The sequence below is a fragment of the Trichomonas vaginalis genome, chromosome IV (genome assembly GCF_026262505.1).
Source record: "Trichomonas vaginalis G3 chromosome IV, whole genome shotgun sequence".
In the NCBI taxonomy this organism is placed as follows: domain Eukaryota; phylum Parabasalia; order Trichomonadida; family Trichomonadidae; genus Trichomonas; species Trichomonas vaginalis.
This window is the reverse complement of record NC_067206.1, coordinates 4,783,954-4,803,078: the sequence shown is the minus strand read 5'-3', so window position 1 is coordinate 4,803,078 and position 19,125 is coordinate 4,783,954. Positions and strand designations below refer to the sequence as shown.

Here is a 19,125-nt window from a genome sequence, read left to right as displayed (position 1 = left end):
TGTCTTCTTCCTCGTCTCTGAACTCCAATCTTTCTTCATCCTTGCGCAATAACGCTCATTGTATGTGAGGTCAATCATTTCTTCAAGGTTCTCATTATACATCGTTGTGAAGTATGTGCAAAGTTCTCCTGTTCTAATTGGTTCGAAATAATTGTTAGCAAACAAGAGTTCAATGACTTTTGCAAGTGGTGTAACTAACTTTGAGTTAATTGCATACCTTGTTTCATATCTTCTGTTAACTAACATCTTCTTCTCTAAAGTCCAATCCTTGCACAACTTACAAACATCTTCATAGTTCTTGATGAACATTGAACTTATTGGAAGCTTTTCGTTCAACATGTAGTGGTCATACATTAATAAAAGTTCTACTGTCATCTTTGGTTCTTCATCTGGTTCATAAGTATATGAATGATTTGAATACTTCTCGTTGTATTTGATGACATGGAACCTTATTCCTGTTTCTTTGGCAATAACCTTAATCTTTGACATTGGAAAATCTTTGACACGAATGATTTCCCTCATATGATTAATTGTTGCTTCGTCAACACCAGCTTGAATACAAGCGTAGATGAAACATGAATCTTTCATCATCTTCTTTGCTGTCTCTGCATTAAGTTCGTTGAAGATCTGATACCTCTCTAAGTTAATAGGTAATTTGCATGTCCATGTCCAAAGCTGACCATTACGTGACCTGTTTCTCTTCTTTGAATGGTTTTGTTTGATGATCTTGAGTGCGATCTTTTCTTGACCTGCTGCTCTCATCGTATCTAACATAACTTGTTCTTCAGCTGTGAGTTTATATGGTGTGTACGTTCCTTTTCTCAAAGCAGAAGCATCAACATCTGAATAAGCTGTATAGTCAAAGATCTCGATCTTCCTTAACGAAGGAATACTACAAAGGAAGAAGTCATAGTTTGATTCAAGGACTTTAGATGCTAATTCTTGTACTTCTGCTATTGGAGCTTCATTAAGTAACTGATGAACTAATGATCCCATTGTATTGATGTTCAAATGACGCAAAATGTTTCTCTTCTCATCAAAGTCGTAATAGAATGTCCACTTCTGTTTGAAAAGGTCTATCTGTCCAATGAACTTTGCCATAACTCTTGGAAACATCTTGTTGAAGTAATCTTTTCCTCTTGGACTGTATTGGTCAATGTTAAACATAATGAATCTTTCTCCTGCTTTAGTTATTGGGTCTAACCATTTCTCATCAGGAAGTTTTTGACCATTAATGTTCTTAACAACGTAAAAGGCATTCTGTATTTCTTTGTATGCTAATTCGCTCTCATCAATCTTTGGTGGAGGGTCTGAGTATATTGGTTGCATCTCCATTAACGCTCTATTATGAGATCTCTGATCGTGATCTAAAGCAACTGGGGAATTTGAAGCTGGAACATTCATGATACCATTGTAGTCATCATAGAAGCTCTTAGCATTCTTGAAAATATCTGCTACACTTCCTGTACCTCCTTGATTCTTAAGCCAGAGCTAATTTATTGGTAATGTCTTTTTCTTTCTTAGGCATTTTGATCCCAAACATATCAAGCATACCTTTCTTATCTTCTGGTGAAAGGTTATTAACTAATCCTTTTATAGCATTGAGCATGCTTTTATAACCGATAAAAAAATATACGTTATTTTTTTTAATCGTCATCGTAATCATAATCGTACGAAGATTCTGTATCATCATCACTGACATCATTGGTTTCTCTAACTTCTGGCTTATCTGGTTTAATCTCTATCACCATAAACATTGGTGACAATAATCGAACAGGCTGATCTTGGAAGTCAACTAAGGTAAACGTAACATTAGTTAGTTCCCATGGAAATGCATCTATCCATGGTGAGGATTCCTTACATATAAGTGGTTTACCAGATATCCAGAACTCATTGATGTTATAACATGTAGATCTGTACATGATCTTTCTTCGATCATCAACTTGGTCAATATTATTGAACCCAGAGATGACAGACATTGATGAACGAAGGTATAACTGATACCCGAAGTTGAGCATAGGTGGTTTTGGCATTTGTAGATAATAATTATGTACAATAGGTAGTTCTATTCCATATGCACCTAAAATAAGATTTGCTCTATGTGAAGCATCTTTTAAATAGACTTTATGTCCTTTGTCCTGTGACGTAAATATAAGTTGATTCGTAGCACTCAGTGAAACTGTTACATTATGTTGACCTTTTTTCTTGTTATAATAATCAAACTGTTTTGTTACAATCTCTTGTAGTTTTGATACAATAGTATCCATATCAAATGAAAGAGCTGACTTAAATGTACACACCTTTTCTTCTCCATCTTCGTCTAACTGTAAGACAAAATAATCTGTTTCGTCACAAACAATAAAGTTCGCCATAGTACTGACACTTTTTACTCTCATCTTTATCTTACTTGGATGCCCCATGTTAGGATCTGCTTGAAACTGTATTGTCCCGTAGTTATTAGGATCAGTCGATTGTAGATAATACATCATTTTTATATGTAGTAAAAGAATGAGTGTTGTTCCATATGCATATGAATGTTATAAGTCTAGCGTACTTCAATATAAAGAATATACTCTCAGAATTACTGATAATGCTTTAGTCATACATAAAGAAGGTGCTGATGAAGACATTACCATCGGTCCTGGTATATTACCTATCGAGCAACCAGATGGTACAATTGTTGAAACAGACTTAAATCAATACCTTCAAGCGTTACAGAATCGTGTGACAAAAGTAGAGAATAATTACTTAGATGCTCCATTCTTCACAACTGATAGAGATTATATGTTTTCATGTATGGCGAGTAATGGTTTGCAAGAAACTCGTGAGGTAAATATTAATGAAGCATTAGAGACTATAATATATCATGTTAAACGGTTATTATCGATTGACCATGGAGTTCATTTTGACCCAAGGTCTACACTGTTCAATATACCAATGATTGAAAACAGTCAATTAACATTTAAAGAAGATACATTGTATAATGCTTTAAACGCAGCATTTGCTTATATATTAGGTCATGAACAAGTACAAAATAGTGGTATTGCAATATACTTAGATAAAGTTATGTTAAAGAAACCATTGACATTCACAGAAGATGGTCCAAAAGCAACTGGTATTGTTGGTGATGGAACATTATTGACGAAAGAATACTTAGCAAGTCATGTCGGAGAATTTTTCTCCACTAATGATAGCATCAGTACAACACCAGAAGTTATTTTATTGAAGAAACCAATCACATTTGATGTTAAAGGAAAGACAAAAGCAACTGGTATAGCTGGCGATGGAGTTCTTCTGACTAAGGAATACTTGAAGAAAAATATCAATGACTTCGTTGAAATTGTCAAAGATAAAGAATCTGGTCTTAAGTTCAACCCTTTATCATTCATCTTTGCCATAGCAAACGCCGGTGCTACTGCAGCCTCATGGATATCACTCCAGAGTCAAATAAATGCTCTTTGGGCTTTTGTTGAAAGTCAAGAAGGTATAGATACTGTTCTTGACACTCTGGGTAATCTTGGTCCAAATCATAAAGGAGGTTTTGTGGATGGAATAAAAAATTTAGTTGAAAAGACTAAAACAAGTTTCCAGAAGATAACTCATATAGAAAGATTCAGAAATGAAGGTTATATGGAACTTGAGAGTTTTGATGTGACTGGACCTTTGGAACCAATTCCAATGCACGTGATGCTAATGATGAAGAAGAGAAAGATCCTGGACCAAAAACAATCATTTCTACGTTAAGTACTTTGTACCCTGATTTTGTGACCTTAGTGAAAGTTGCTAATACATCAAGAAAGAACAATAATATTAATATGTCTGGTACTGATGACCTTACTGATTATCTTTATCTCATTCTTGCTGAATTAGCGAAGAAAGTTGAGGAGAACAAAAATAATGGAGGAAGAACTGCACTTAAGATTGCAGACAAAGCTGACAAAAGTTATGTTGACGAAGAGATACGTAAAGTTGCATCTAAAGAATATACTTTATCACAGTCTGTCATACTTAAGACAATCAAAGGTCCAGAGAAAGATATGTACCCAGGTGATGGTACAACAGTTAAAGTTAATGAAAGAGTTTCATTCCCATCTGGTATTGATGCAAAAGAAGTATATATTAATGGTGAAAACATCAATACAACATTGATTCCTTTGAAAAATAATGAGTTCACTGAACCTTTGACAGTTAAATCAATTCGTTCAAGAGAAGACAAACCTGTTATAATCAATAAAATAGGAGCTGATAATGACCAACCAGTTCAAATCAAGAAAATAAGAGCTGATGACATTATCTTGAACTATACTTTAGGCTCAAGTGCACAAGAAGATCCAAGCACTAGTGTAAAGATACACTTAATAGTTTAGATAGTAAATGTACGAACATTGAAGGTCATGTCAGAAACTTTGAAACACATGAGCTACCAACAATGTTAGATAAGAAAGCTGACAAAACTTATGTGGATGCAGAACTAACAAAGAAATTTTGGAAACCAGATAAAATGACATTTACAACAGAAATTATAAATGGTGAACCAGCAACTCCATTTGAATTTGTTAGAGGTCTTCAACCAGATACTTTTGAATTTTTCTTGGATAATTCTATTGAACTAACATTACATTATAAAAGTGGAACAAATGCAACATTTCATCCGGGAGATACATTCCAAATGGTATTTAATGACATAAGTTCTTTAGAATATGTTTATAGAGCTATGAGCATATATGATTTAATATATCCTATAGGAGCTGTTTATACGTCTATGAATCCAATAAATCCAAACACTTTATTTGGTGGTAGATGGTATGAAATAGTTGACAGTTTTCCATTCTACACTAATACGCAGTCAATGAAGATGGGAGGTTCAAAGAAAATAGGTATTGAAAACCTTCCTTCACATATGCATAGGTTCAGTGGAAGAACATCTGTGGAAGGAAACCATTCACATTCAATGACAAAAAGAGGTTATACAAATCTTGCAGCAGGTTCGGATAGACAGGGAATGCATAGATATGATATTTCAAGTGACCCAGTAGATTCAAGCACAGGTATTTTCTGTGGAACTGCAGGAAATCATACACATGTTGTAGCTGGCATTACAGACCCAGCAGGTAATGGAAAAGATTATATGCCTCCTTATATACAATGTACGCTTGGATACGAGTGGTTAACTCAAGATCACGATCACAAACTGTTTCTCAGTATGAATGAGTAGCTCTATTTTTACATCATTACTGAAGTATTTCTTTTCTTCATCAATGACAGAAAGAATGTTTTCATCATCTTTTAAAGATCTTACCAAAGTTAGATCTTCATCAGAAAATCTCAAAGAAAGACTCATTTATGCACTAATAAAAATATAGCTAATTATTTTTTATCTGAACTTTTTATCGGGTATATAAAGATGTCTGAACATCATATAAAGTTCTTTAAGATCCAACAGTTTGTAGATGAAGTGAAGCAAAATAAAACAGCAAAGAGACTACTTATATGCTTACCACAAACATTATGTCAAGGAAAGTATGGTTATAGTGCAAGTCCGATCATGATCTTTGTCGATAAGCAGAAATACACAAATGAAGGTTTAGCTAATTTACTTAAGTTTGAAAAGATAGCTATAAACATTCCTGACCATTTCTCAGCGAGAATAAACCTTGACAAGACTAAAAGTTATTGTTTATATGTAGATCTCACGAAATCAACAAAGAGTAAAGACAAAGAATATAACCCAGTTGAACTTAAGACAATGGGTAAGAACTTACTCAAAGCTGCTATCAAACCTGTCGAAGAGATCGACATTGAGGATGAAGCAGAAGAAATAGATGTAGATCCTGATGCATTATAAACGATAAAGTTTATTTTTGGAGGAAGATGGTGTCAGACCCTTTAATCTGGTATGCTTGTTCTAGGTAATTGCAGAAACCTAGAAAGATTGGTATTGGTCTGAGTTTCATATCTGTTCTCTCATCTCTCCATTGAAGCAAGTAAATTTTCATGAAGAGTTCGTCTGGATTCTCAGGTTTGGTACACACTGATCGAAGATCTGTATGACCTCTTCATGACCGTACTCCCTATGGTCAGACATGAGTGTTAAGAAGAACTTTTGCATCTTCGGACCAGGTTTAGCATCTATGCAACGAGTGGGTCTCATTGACATTTTTGTCACTTTTATTTGGTCGAATGGAAGGATTCGAGTTCATGCCACTTGACAGCAAAGAAGGTGCAGAAGAGGTTGTTGTTGCTGCATTCTATGCGAGCTCACACGTTGACGCATTCCGAACTTACCAGGATGACCTCGAAAAAGAAGGTCGAAAGCTTGGAAAGATCCAAATGTTGCTTGAGTTCTTCCGTGGAAACCTTGCACAGAAGTATGAGAAGAAAGAATAAACAACTAATTATTACTGAGCTTAGCTCATAAATGTAAGTTTTTACTCTGATCAGATCTTAGATCTCGTCGGGACAAGCGGAAAGGATAAAGTCCATGAGCTGGACTTTTGTCTTAGTGAGCGGTACTGCGGTCATGAGTAGTTCGCGCTTGTTTGAGCCACTTGGAACGCGACCCTTCCAATTCCTCATAGATCTCAAGGCAGAGATCGTGAAGAACTCAAGGACAAAGAGTCTTTGAGACTTGGTAAGGAATCCCTCATCATCTCTTTCATCCTGGAGGGTCTTTGTGGATGCAGTGGACTTGATCTCGTCTTCCTCGATCGGATCATTCTCATAATCTTCATCACCCTTCTTCCTAAACGTCATCTGCTCTCTCTTGTAGTCGTTCCTGAGAGCATTGAGTCCAGCTTCAAGATCTTGTGAGTTCTTTGCAGGTTTATTGAAAGTTTTCTTTTCCTGCATTTGCTGTATAAGCTGGGTTTGCTGTTGCATCATCTGCATCATCATTGCCATCATATCTAGTGTTGGTGATGCTGGAGCTGGTGTTGTACCATCTTGGGACATTCGGTCGTCGGTTATGTCTTTACAAAAGACTGCTTTACAAAAGACAGCTTTACAAAAGACAGCTTTACAAAAGACAGCTTTACAAAAGACAGCTTTACAAAAGACTGCTTTACAAAAGACAGCTTTACAAAAGACGTCTTGACAAAAGACAGCTTTACAAAAGACTGCTTTACAAAAGCATTTTCTCACAAAATTGAATACTTTTGCTTTACAAAAGACGTCTTGACAAAAGATTGCTTTACAAAAGTCTGCTTTACAAAAGACGTCTTGACAAAAGATTGCTTTACAAAAGTCTGCTTTACAAAAGATTGCTTTACAAAAGATTGCTTTACAAAAGTCTGCTTTACAAAAGACAGCTTTACAAAAGATTGCTTTACAAAAGCCATGACTGATCTTCATCCAATTTGTTTAATCGAACTTAATGAAGTAATTTCTGCATATCTCCTGCATGTATTTGGAAACGAGAGGATAAGACAACTCACCAAGGTTTCCAGACGCCAGATCCAAAGACTTGAATCAACTGCAGGAGTAATCCTAAGCTTTGAAGAAGGATTAACCAATAAGAAAGATGTCATTGACTCCAAGCGTGAAAGCCTTGCTGCTTTCTTACGCAAACACCCATGGGTCGATGTTGATCTCCAAACTCCTTACCAAGGACTCGTTGAAACCTTCACGACCTACAGACAGCTCCTTGACAGACCTGAGCAGAACCTTCTGGTCGAACGTGATGGCACATTAAGCCCTACAGACGAGTCAATCCAGAGAGAAGAAGCTCAAGAGTAAAAATCTGACATTTATACTTTACATGACATTTTTTTCATGAGTGTTCACGTTAAGATCAATGATGAAAACATGACTTCATGGGAAGATATCATTGATGACATAGAGAATGACCTTGATGAAAACATGATGGGAGCTCAAACGTCAGTTAAGGTCAAACTTGGTGAAGTTCAAGAAAAGATCTCCGAGATCAATGCAAAAATATCTGCTCTTACAGAGGTTGACGTTTATTACAGAAGCTTGGAGAGAACTTTAAGCAAACTTGAACGTCAGAACCAAAGTCTCATAGTTGTGCTCCAGAAACTCAGTCTCATGCGTAAAGCATATAATGACTACCTACATGTAAGAGACTTACCTTCTTATTCTACTCCAGATCTCGACTTTTCCGATATAAGTCCAATCCTTATTGATACAACACTTACGATAGCAGGGATGCTTCCTACATATCCAGAATATGATAACTTACCTCAGCTCTTCGAGTATCTCAAGAAAAAGTTCATGATCTTATTATGCGAGACCATGAAAAGACGTCAAAACCAGAACAGAACGAGAACAGAGCTTACTAATAGACTTATTATATAATACTAAAGAAATAAAGGAGTTTTTATTCTAACTTTGGTATTTTTGGGAAGAACTGATCTGGATCATATTTGTCAACCACAGGTTTTGGTATCAAAAGTCTCTCTGGTTCTTGGACGGCTGGTACTGGAAATGGTTCCTTTGGTTTCCTAGCTTTTGGGAGATCTAAAAATTTTCTTGGTCTCTTTCTTTTGTGTAAGTGTTGTCCATTTTTATCGACAACGAATGTGAGCTTTCCGTCGTCAAAGATGAATGTCGTCGCTTCTTCAGTTCCCTCATCAACTATTATCTTCTTGATCTTTCTCTTCTCCATTAACAGAAAAAGTGACATATATTACTTCATTATTTTTCTGAGTGTTAGGATTAATTAAACCTCTATCTATAACATGCTTTCTCATAGAAAACTTCTCTCCATATCTTTTTGTCAATATCTCTAAAAGTTCTTCTGTATAAGATTTATCACTACTGAAGTAAATAGATGGATAATTAAGGACATCAAAGGTTTCTACAGTATCTTTAAGAGTCCATTCATCTCCATACTGTATAGAATAAGTATGGAAGTATGGAGGATCACATATAAAGAAAACATTGGGAAGATCTTTATACTCATTGAAGAGTATTCTCCAATCTTTATGAACAATAGTTAAACCTTCAAGATAGTCATCTATGTTTTCACCAAATAAGTTAGTATATCTGAGGTATAACACTTTCTTCATTAATGTGTCAAGATCATAGTATTTGTATGCTCCAGAATAGAGAAGACGTGAACATAATGTATCCCAGTCTATGTATGGAGCTTTACTTATAACTTCTCTGACGATCTCTTTCTGATCAGTAGGAATTTTCTCATCTGGCTTAACATTTATTCTCTCCTTAAGTTCCTTAAGTATTTCATTCGTGTCATGAATGTGTTTCAGTCTATCAACGTAGTTATCATAGTCGTTAGCTATGATCGTTGCTTTTGGGAACATAATATGCAACAGATGAGAGATATAGAGAGAACCACCAAAGAGGTCAACGAAGACATAATCCCCTTTGATGTCTTTGAGTATGTCGATAAGAGCTTTCCTGATCTTCGACTTATTACCTATGAAAGGTAAAGGAGGTTTGGTAAAAATCATTTATATGGTAATAAAAATAAGTGTTTACTTGAGACAATAACCTCTGTTGAGTTTGTAGAACAAGATCAGAAGTACGATCAAGTTCAAAACAACACAAATGGCTAGGATTGCGTTACCAACAATCTTTGTCTTTTCCCAGCAAGACTTCTTCTTTGGTTCATGTGCTGCTTCGACATCACTGTATGGCTCGGACATTAACTTAAAAAGTGTCATGACCACTTCATTTTTGATGAAGTCAACAGCTTATGTCCACTTCCTCCCACAAGCACTTGAGGACAAGAGAAGGTCATCATTGAATACCTTCAAGCCACTGAGAAGCTCCAAAAGCTTCAAGATCTCCGCGAAGAGTTCAAGTCCCGCTTGAAACAGGAGAACTTACTACAGGAATACATGCTCATTTTGTACCCATTACTAGATGGCTCCCATTTACCATCAGAGTACACTGCAGCTCTTGATGCACTCAAAGATCTTCGCGATCACCGTCCGATCGGTAAAGAAGCCTTCGATCTCACCATTGAGCAAGCCATCCTCGCCAAGGACAATGCAAAGAAGCGGATGCTCGAAGCTCTTGATAAGATCAAGGAGTACGTCGAAACGTTCTAAAATAATTACTTGAGTAAACAATAAGTTTTATTGAGTAAGTCTTGAAACATTTGTGCTTTTGTTCTTGTTTGAACAACCATATTTAACATTAGATAAAAAATTTTTCGGTTAAACGATCACATACTTAAGACATAAATTATACCTACTTATTAACTCAGTATATTGTGCATTATATGCATACTTAAACTCTTGAGCAATATTGTTCTCATCAATGATTCTGATCTGAGCTATTTTTGAGAAAGGTGGTGGAATACCACAACATGTGATGTCTGGGTCCAGTAGGTCTATTTCACACTTGAACCCAGTCATTCTGTGAACAACTTCTTCCAAGTCTGGCTTAGGTAGTAAGATCTGATCTTTGCTCACTAAGTTAGAAAAGAGCTCTTTGTCTTGATCTAACAATATCTTCTGGTATATACTAAGTAAATACTCTTCTACACCAATCCTCGATGAAGTCTCCACAGATCTCGATGAGGTCAGGTTGGAAGTTAATGGACTTAAAGGAGGAGGATACATTGGTGCTTCTGAGTTCGTAGTTGTTTCCTCTTTTTTTATCTCTGTTGGAGCATCACTTACTGTACCAGATGGATAGTTCTTTATCACAATGTTATTAGTTGTTCTTGAATCAACATTGCTTGTTGGTTCAATTGGAAGATTAGCTGCACCATAAAGAATTGACTTCGATCTCATTTGTTATGAGTAAAAATTGTTTTATTCTCATATAAATGACGAACATTAACCCAGAGAACAACACAGAATATACTGCAACAGGAGTTGTTTACAATGATCTAGATCAGATCGTCCAACTCAAAGCCCCAAGAGGAAGGAATTTAATAAGACAACCTCCACCAAAGATATATGTTGATGATGGTAGTAATGGGTTCAACTTAGTGTATCATTACTCATATCCTCAATATGCAAAAATTGGGTCTACCCCAAACGTGACAAACCATTATATGAACCTTTATGATGAAGCAAGGTTTCATGCACCAACGAAGAAAGAACCTGATGCATCAAGATTACATGAATTCGCAGACCATGATGGTTATAGCGATTACTCAATGCCTGTAAGACTTTAACGTTAATAAAAAAATGACTGTTGGTAAACAAGAAAAAACTTTAATACAAGAGGATTTGATGCTACCAATATATTCAACTGATATGGGAGCTTATCAATTCGATACATTTGAGAATCCTGGTGGAACACCACCATATTTTCTTTTGTTCATCAATGTAAACAGTAGAAAAGGTTATGCGTTCCCAATGAGTGAAAAGAACTCAAACAATGTTCTAAGTGCAATGCAGAAGTTCATTTCACAAGCTACAGGTGAAATGAAGCCTACAATACTTACTAGTGATGAAGACCCAGCTTATACGACACAAAATGTTCGAGATCTGTTGGTCAGTCATAACATTGAGCACATGACGACACAGAAATACAATCATAACATACTAGGTATTATTAATAGGTTCTGTAGAACTATTAGAACTATGTTACATATGAAGTTAAACCTCAAAGAAGGTGATAAAACACCACCTTTCACTGCAGATACAATGAGACAAATTATTAATGACTACAACACTGAATATCATTCAAGCACACAACAAAAGCCTGATGATTTCACAGAAAAGGATAATGAGGAATATATAAAGAAGCAAAGATTGAAAGAAGAGTATGTCAGAAAAAATAACCTTTATAACTTAAGACCTGGTCAAAAAGTTCAAGTCATAGTTGAACCAAGAACATGGGGTAAAGGTAACCAACAAAGAAGACATCTTGATCCTTCTTATTATACAGTTGATTCAGTTGATACAAGTGCATACTTGTTAAGAGCAAAAGATGGAAGTGTTGCAAGATATCCACGTTATCAGATATGGACAAAAATAGAGCATGGATTAAAGCAAGGAGAAACTTTAGATCAAGGAAGACACGGTGCTGTTAAAAGTATTGATGGTCATGAACTTGTCGGTAATGATGTAAAGTATGATGTTACGTTTGAGAACGAAAATACAGGAAAAGTGACAGGTAGAGGTATGCGTGAAGGTAATCCAAACAGGTTGTCACAAATGGAAGTACAGTATTGGAGGAAAAATATTAATGAAGGTCATGTTAAAGATATGCCTAGTTTTCTTGAGAAGTATCGTGGGTTTCGAGTTTAGCTTGTAAGTCCTTTATTTTTGTTTCATACAATGAGATCTTCCTTCTGATCTGTTCATCATTGAGAGGTTGCTTGACTTTACGGAACTGTACACGTCCGTCTTTCATTGTATGTACATAATATCCATCAGGAACCTTACCATCTTTTATATATTCAGTTAACCACTTTTGTTTAGTTGATGCTTTAATGACTTGACTCATTTCTTACTGGATAAATTTTTATGTTTTTTATCTTTTGACGATTTTTTCTTATCCTTATCTTTCTTCTTGTCCTTGTCCTTCTTTGATTTATCCTTCTTCTTGTCCTTGTCCTTCTTGGACTTCTCTGCTGCAGGTGGTGTTGGATTCTGTTTGACTTTAGCACTTGGGTCAGGACCTTGTCTTTGAGACTTAGATATAGATTGTTTAGGAGCTGCTGCTTGTTTAGTTGCTTCAGCTTGTTGTTTAGCTAATTCAGCAGCTTGTTTATCATTCTCTTCTATTTCCTTTGCACCAGTTGCGACTTCATTCTTGAACTTTTGGAGATTCTCAGCAGCATCCATTACCTTATTCGCTCCTTTAAACAATCCATAAAATTTCTGCCATGGTGATACTGAAGGTATATTTCCACCAATTGCTGGAGGAACTGATGCTTCAGGAGTTGGAGATGGTGTTTTGTCTGAATTGAGATGCTTTTCTGCTTCAAGAACTTGTGTAGTATTTTTCTCCAGGTATGCTTTTGCAACCTCCTTAACTTCTGGACGTTCATTATTTACATCCTGTCTTGGTGTTGATGTTTCAGTAGCGTTTTCCTGAGTTACATTAACAACAGGTTGCTCAACTGCTGAAACATTAGCTGCTTCAGTAATGTTATGAGTAGTTGAAACATTTCCTGATATACCTTCTCCTGTTGGAACTCTTGGAGCAATTGTTGTGATGTTCGCCATTGCAGGAGTTGGAGTAGGAGTGTCATCAATCTTTCTGTCAGCTTTCGTCGTTTGCGTTGTAGTATTTGTTGTTTCATTACCATATTTTGATCTTAGTCTGGTAAGCTCTAACTTCATATGTTCTTCAGGATATGCATACTTATTATATTCACCCTTAATATTCTTTTTCCATTCATCGTATTTATCTTCTGCTGATTTCTTAATTGATGCTAGTCCGTTTACAGCCAATTCATCAGTACCGTTATCAGTAGTCTGGTTATATAAAAGATTAGCAGCTGATCTAATTGTGTAATCCGTAAGATTACCAAAACGCTCTATTGTACCTAATGTTGTGTTCTTCAGTTCCTTTCCAATTCCTTGTGCAGCATCTTTGACTAAATCAGCACCCCATGCACCAAATTGTCTCACAGGAGCCGCTATTGATGGTGAAGGAGATGGAGATGGCGATGGAGTTGGTGATGGTGAAGGAGATGGAGATGGTGAAGGAGATGGAGTTGGCGATGGTGTTGCTGCTTTCGCCTTTCTATCAGCTTCTTCCTTAGCCTTTCTATCTGCTTCTTCTTTCGCCTTTCTATCTGCTTCTTCCTTAGCCTTACGAGCTTTTTCTTTCTTCTTAAGTTCCTCTAGTTCTTTACGTTCAGCTTTTCTTTCGCCTTTCTATCAGCTTCTTCCTTAGCCTTACGAGCTTTTTCTTTCTTCTTAAGCTCCTCTAGTTCTTTACGTTCAGCTTCTTCTTTCGCCTTTCGTTCAGCTTCTTCCTTAGCCTTACGAGCTTTTTCTTTCTTCTTAAGCTCCTCTAGTTCTTTACGTTCAGCTTCTTCTTTCGCCTTTCGTTCAGCTTCTTCCTTAGCCTTACGAGCTTTTTCTTCATAATATTTTGTATACTTATCATCAGCCCAATTACCAAGTGATTTGGCACCTGTTAGTATTCCATTTGCGGTTGATGTTGCTGTTCTTCCGAGCCATCCCCCTACCGCTGAAGCACCATTGCCAATAGCACTACCAGCATTTAAAATTCCACGACCAATCCATATCCCTGGTTTTGCCTTTGTATTAAGAGTAAGAAATTCTTCCTTCCTATCTTCAGGTGTAGGATTTGTAACAGTTCTTACAGTATCAACAACAGTGTCAACACTGGTTCCAATAGCACTACCAACAGCTGTTGCACCAGTTAGAATACCATGGGTAACTAAATCAGTAGCTCTTGAGACAACATTATCACTCGAGGCTTTCTCTGCTGGATAGTTTGATCCTTTGTAAGTTCCTGGACCACCTCTATTTGAAGCTTCTCCTTCAACTATTTTCTTCTCTTCTTGTGCTTGTTCTCTGGCAACACTCAATGCACGTTCTTGTCTTTGAATGTTGTCTTTCTTTAACATGTAACCACCAAGTGTCTGTGGTGGTGTGTTTTTATCTAGTGCAGCATCAATTGCAGCCTTTTCTTTTCGCTTTTCTTCGTCTAACCAATTTTGAATAGATTCTGCATCAGTTGGTTCAGCTGGAGTTGGAGACGGTGTTGGAGCTTTAGTTGGTGTTGGAGACGGTGTCGGAGCTTTAGTCGGAGTTGGAGATGGAGTAGGTGCTTTTGTAGGTGTCGGTGATGGAGTTGGAGATGGAGTTGGAGGTACTGTTGGTTCTGGAGTTGGTTCAACAGTCGGTGAAGGTGTTGGCGCCTTTGTGATTCTTGGAGTTGGCTCTGGTGTTCTAATAGGGGAAGCAGTTGGTGTATTAGCTCTTTTAAGAACCTGTGATCTTTCCGCTTGATTTGAATCAGATACTGGGTTAGTTGTACTAGGATGTGATACAGGAGTTATTTTTGGTGTAGGTGTTGGTTTATTTAATGTTATACCATGACTACTCGACATTGGTGGAGGACCTGCGTGAGCAGTTGGTGTCAGAGTTGGCGTTGGAGCTACTGTAGGAGTTGGCGTTGGAGCTACTGTTGGTTCAGGAGTGGGAGTTGGTGTTGGAGCTACTGTAGGAGTAGGTGTAGGAGTTGGTGTTGGAGTCGACATTTGTTTTAACCTCTCATTATACCAATTCTCCAAATAATAAGCCTCACCCATTAAGTTACTCTGTCTTTGTTTTATAGAAAATTCACCTAACAGTAATTCATCATGAATCATTTTCTGCAGCTTTGTCGTGTTTTCTACTTCCTTTATTAGAACGCTCGATGTATTCGCCAATCCTCTATATTCCTTAATCATCTTATCTAGTTTGTTCATATTTGGTACTTCCTTTTTCTTCTCAGCGTTAATCTCATTAGATCGTTTCTCCAATTCTTCAACTACTTTGTAAAGCTTATTTATCTTGACATGTGATTCCTTTACTTCTCCAGTCCTTGGATCCTTAGGTTCCTTGTATTTAGCTAATTTCGTCTCTATATATCTTCGTTTAGCGTCATATCCAGGATCACTGGTTCGTAAAGGATGCGAAGGTGGACGAAAATAAGGTATGTAGAAATCTGGATCATCATTAATAGAAGAACGTGCTTTAAAGTTACGAACCGCGTCTGTAAAAGGGTCTCTACCACGTGCTGTATATGTTGATGTAATCAAAAAGCCTTCTCTTCTCATTGGGAAATTAATACGACCTTTTTGAACATATTCTTTCTCAAAGTATTGCCTAGCATTGTAATCAAAAGCAAGATCATTATATATATCGCGCAAAAAATCAAATGTATGCTGCTTGAACTTTTGATCGCTAATTATGGTACGAATTATCGGACGTTCATTCTCCCATTTCTTAACTCGTTCATCAATGAGTTTCCTCTCTTGTTCACTCATTTAAACCTCATAAAAATATATTATCTGCGTATAGTGCCACTAATAGCATTAATCCATGGCATGTCTGATAGTACACGTACTGACTGAACTAATGGCTTATGATTGTTCCAAATAGCTCCTCCAATGTATGCGTTATACTTATTGTTGTCAATAGTTTGTTGAGGTTGAACTATAGGTGTTTCAACAGGCTTGTCTCTACTGAAGTCACCACCAAGAGCTTTATTGAATGCTTTAAGATTCTTCGTTAATGCATTATCTTCACCTAATGTAGTTTTTGCAATTCTTTCACCAAGACTACCGATAACACCACCGACTTGACCAACTTGAGGGAAAAGTTTGTTAGCAATGTTAAATCCAGCACCTATTACAAGACCAGGATTTTTTTTCACCATACCCCATCCAGCTTTAACATAATCGCCAAAACCCATTTATTTCTTCTTAAAATAATGTCATCTTTTGTTGCTTAACTTCTTTAAAGTCCGTCTTTCCTGCAACTATATGAACTTCCATATATGAACGAGGTGTTGGTAGCTCTTTGTATTTGTTCCATAACTCTTCCCAATCTTCTGTTGCTCCTGACTGTTCAATCATTGACTGAAAGTCTCTCATAGAATAACCTTGAAAGATAACGAAGTCAGTGCATAGTCTCTTAATGTTTAAACATATATGTCTCCATGTTTGACACATGATGACAACAGTATAGTTATAATGTCTGACCTTAGTGATGAAGTTCGCTAATGGTGAACGTGGGTCATTCAATAAGTCATGACCACCATAATCGTCTAACACTAATAGAGAATTACTGGGATACTTTGTGAAAGGATATTTGTTCAACTTCTTTACAACATATATTGCAATCTTCTTATACTCAAACTTTCCATCAGGTTTCCTTAGTTGATGCTTTGTTAAGATGTGTTCCATCTCCTCTGAAATTTTTTCGAACTTACTTTGAACGAACTCAACAATAGCGTAATACTTTGCTTTCATCTTAACGTTCTTCATTAAATAAGGCATAAGTTCTTTATCATCCTTTTTCAGTACTGGTGCTTTAACTTGACTCATAAATGTCTTCGCTGTTTTATCCATTGTTCCTGATGTTGCTGAGATAACTATTGAGTCATAATATGGAGTATTAGTGAAGCGGTCTGTTATCATTATATGACGAATAACACCATATGTCTTACCTGAACCCATCTTACCGCAGTAGAAATAAACACCATTAGTACAAAATGGATAATCATCAGAAAATGGCATAATGAGTGCATTGTTTAGTTCTTTACTATTCTTACGTGCTCCATCATGAAGAATCTTATCTACTTGATTAATAACTTTCTCCATCTTTTAGTTACATATAAAATGTCTAAATATGATGGATTATACTATGAACATGTTATGAATGATGGCACGATAAGTGGTAATACAGTCTCATATAAATTACCGAGAGACTTCATTGAATATCCTGCGTCAAAAGCTCTTGAGATAAGAAAGATAAGTCTTGAGCATCCAGACTTTGAGTTTCTTGCTATTCCATTAGAAATGACAGATTCATCAAAATCAGTGAAAAAAAGGTTTGACATGAGATATTACATAAAACCCAACATGACTACACAGGAGTTGAATGAAGGTCTTATGGAAAAAATGACTGAGGCAAGTAGAGAATTTGTTGATTGTTACTATGATTCAAATGAAAATAAATTGAATGTATTAAGAAAAGGTACATCACCAATCATAACATTACCTTCATACAGTAGTATAGAAAAAAATGCCTTGAATTATAAATATGACATGTCCCTAGGAGATGTGTTGGATTTCATCACTGCGTTATTAGAAACCACTGAAACAGACACAACATCAAGAAAACCAGAGCTTGTTTGGGAAGATGACCATGGTAGAACATTCACGCAAAAAGTAATTCCATCGAAAGCAAAATTTTTAGACTTATGGGAAAAAAAATATATCTCGCGAATGCATGTATATTATAGTTTTACCATAGCAGATTTCACTGACGAAAATGATAAAGATAAAAAAACATATAAGTACTTTGATGAGCTTTTCATAACTATAGCGAATATCAGGTTTATCCTTGAGCGAAAGGGCAAACCAACATATAAATTTGTCGGTTATCAGATAAGAATAAATCCTCTCCTTGAGCCTTTAGTAACGTTGAGTAATATTGCTCATGATAACAAACAATTTATATGTAATGTGAATGAACAGCTTGTGCCACCAAAATTTTACGATATCACTGGTTATAAAGATGCACTCGTGTTTGAGTTTTATAAGCGCTTTTCATTCAAAAGAGTTGAAGAATCAACTGATGGTCAAAAAAAGGAATATTATGTAAAAGAACCATATGAAATTCCTAAAGACTCTAATATAATGGTTGAACTTATATTAGAGTCTGGTACTCAATCTCAACATAAATAGTTTACGTGACAGAATTTTTTGACACGTAAAGTTTACATTTTAATGGAAGCGAACAACAAAGCTCCTGCTAGTGAATAAAGGTTAGTTTACATATGAACGTTTATTTTTACACATATATGCGTACATATGCGCGCCCGTATGGTGTCAGTTTTCTGTCACTTTTTTCATTGTGTCGGTGACTGTAGCTGTAGGCTACAGGCGACGCACAATGTATACTGTACTATCATACTTTATAACGTAAATAAGAACTTGACCTATTAAGAAAAGCAGTAATGAAAAGAAAATCTGAAATTCATAAAAATTACAAGTTTCTGATGACAATTAGCTTAATTAAACCAGGTACAAGATTATATAATTGTATTTTCTATCCAATTATCCATATAATATCTTATCCAGAAAAAATAACTTGATCAATACCAAATGATTTTTTAACTAGTAAATAAAGTATTTTCTTTACACACACATTGTATATCATAGTTAAAAAAAAAAAAAAAAAAAAAAAAAAAAGGTAGTGGGGCTTCCAGGGCTGCGCCCCTCTAGCCCCTGAAGATATTTAGTATAAATGAAGTTTTTATTCGGTATATTCTGAATCTTGAATGTCTTGGAAATTTTCTTCTTCTTCGCTCTCTGAGGTGAGGATTTCTTCGACTTCTTCTTCGTCATCTGGTGCTACGTGTCCAGCTATAAATACTTTGTAGAGTCCATCTGGAAGTGTCTGTATTATGAATGTGGTATCGTGTAAGAATACAAACTCAACATCCTGTTTGAATTGGCAATTTGAATTAGTGAATTCT

General features: G+C 36.1%; 4 protein-coding genes and 13 pseudogenes across 17 annotated transcripts, besides 4 other annotated features; 9 read left to right on the top strand and 8 right to left on the bottom strand.

The window, feature by feature from the left end:
• Nucleotides 1-12,176: part of a mobile genetic element that runs on past the window's edge.
• TVAGG3_0031360 lies at nucleotides 290-1,290 on the bottom strand (annotated as a pseudogene). The gene has a single exon. A coding segment is annotated over exon 1 (1,001 nt).
• Nucleotides 1,664-2,486, bottom strand: TVAGG3_0031350 (annotated as a pseudogene). The gene has a single exon. A coding segment is annotated over exon 1 (823 nt).
• TVAGG3_0031340 lies at nucleotides 2,509-3,188 on the top strand (annotated as a pseudogene). The gene has a single exon. A coding segment is annotated over exon 1 (680 nt).
• TVAGG3_0031330 lies at nucleotides 4,048-4,158 on the top strand (annotated as a pseudogene). Its single transcript has one exon. A coding segment is annotated over exon 1 (111 nt).
• TVAGG3_0031320 lies at nucleotides 5,495-5,845 on the top strand (annotated as a pseudogene). The gene has a single exon. A coding segment is annotated over exon 1 (351 nt).
• TVAGG3_0031310 (uncharacterized protein) lies at nucleotides 6,181-6,387 on the top strand (the record flags this gene model as incomplete). Its single annotated transcript, XM_051220447.1, has 1 exon — nucleotides 6,181-6,387. One exon carries the CDS (start codon nucleotides 6,181-6,183, stop codon nucleotides 6,385-6,387), a length of 207 nt encoding a protein of 68 aa, XP_051105433.1.
• Nucleotides 6,445-6,951, bottom strand: TVAGG3_0031300 (uncharacterized protein; the record flags this gene model as incomplete). Its single annotated transcript, XM_051220446.1, has 1 exon — nucleotides 6,445-6,951. One exon carries the CDS (start codon nucleotides 6,949-6,951, stop codon nucleotides 6,445-6,447), a length of 507 nt encoding a protein of 168 aa, XP_051105432.1.
• TVAGG3_0031290 lies at nucleotides 7,380-7,734 on the top strand (annotated as a pseudogene). Its single transcript has one exon. A coding segment is annotated over exon 1 (355 nt).
• Nucleotides 7,771-8,233, top strand: TVAGG3_0031280 (annotated as a pseudogene). The gene has a single exon. A coding segment is annotated over exon 1 (463 nt).
• On the top strand, nucleotides 9,868-10,034 carry TVAGG3_0031270 (annotated as a pseudogene). The gene has a single exon. A coding segment is annotated over exon 1 (167 nt).
• On the bottom strand, nucleotides 10,143-10,724 carry TVAGG3_0031260 (uncharacterized protein; the record flags this gene model as incomplete). Its single annotated transcript, XM_051220445.1, has 1 exon — nucleotides 10,143-10,724. The coding sequence occupies one exon, from the start codon at nucleotides 10,722-10,724 to the stop codon at nucleotides 10,143-10,145; it is 582 nt and encodes a 193-aa protein (XP_051105431.1).
• On the top strand, nucleotides 11,196-11,820 carry TVAGG3_0031250 (annotated as a pseudogene). Its single transcript has one exon. A coding segment is annotated over exon 1 (625 nt).
• A 213-nt stretch (nucleotides 12,177-12,389) lies between the features above and the next one.
• Nucleotides 12,390-13,184, bottom strand: TVAGG3_0031230 (annotated as a pseudogene). Its single transcript has one exon. A coding segment is annotated over exon 1 (795 nt).
• Nucleotides 13,185-14,591: 1,407 nt separating this feature from the next.
• Nucleotides 14,592-18,553: a mobile genetic element.
• TVAGG3_0031220 lies at nucleotides 15,912-16,332 on the bottom strand (annotated as a pseudogene). The gene has a single exon. A coding segment is annotated over exon 1 (421 nt).
• Nucleotides 16,343-16,495, bottom strand: TVAGG3_0031210 (uncharacterized protein; the record flags this gene model as incomplete). Its single annotated transcript, XM_051220444.1, has 1 exon — nucleotides 16,343-16,495. The coding sequence occupies one exon, from the start codon at nucleotides 16,493-16,495 to the stop codon at nucleotides 16,343-16,345; it is 153 nt and encodes a 50-aa protein (XP_051105430.1).
• TVAGG3_0031200 lies at nucleotides 16,577-17,242 on the bottom strand (annotated as a pseudogene). The gene has a single exon. A coding segment is annotated over exon 1 (666 nt).
• On the top strand, nucleotides 17,261-17,949 carry TVAGG3_0031190 (annotated as a pseudogene). Its single transcript has one exon. A coding segment is annotated over exon 1 (689 nt).
• A 257-nt stretch (nucleotides 18,554-18,810) lies between the features above and the next one.
• Nucleotides 18,811-18,908: a terminal%2Cinverted (terminal inverted repeat of Maverick-3 transposon ID:TVAGG3_0031040).
• Nucleotides 18,811-19,125: part of a mobile genetic element that runs on past the window's edge.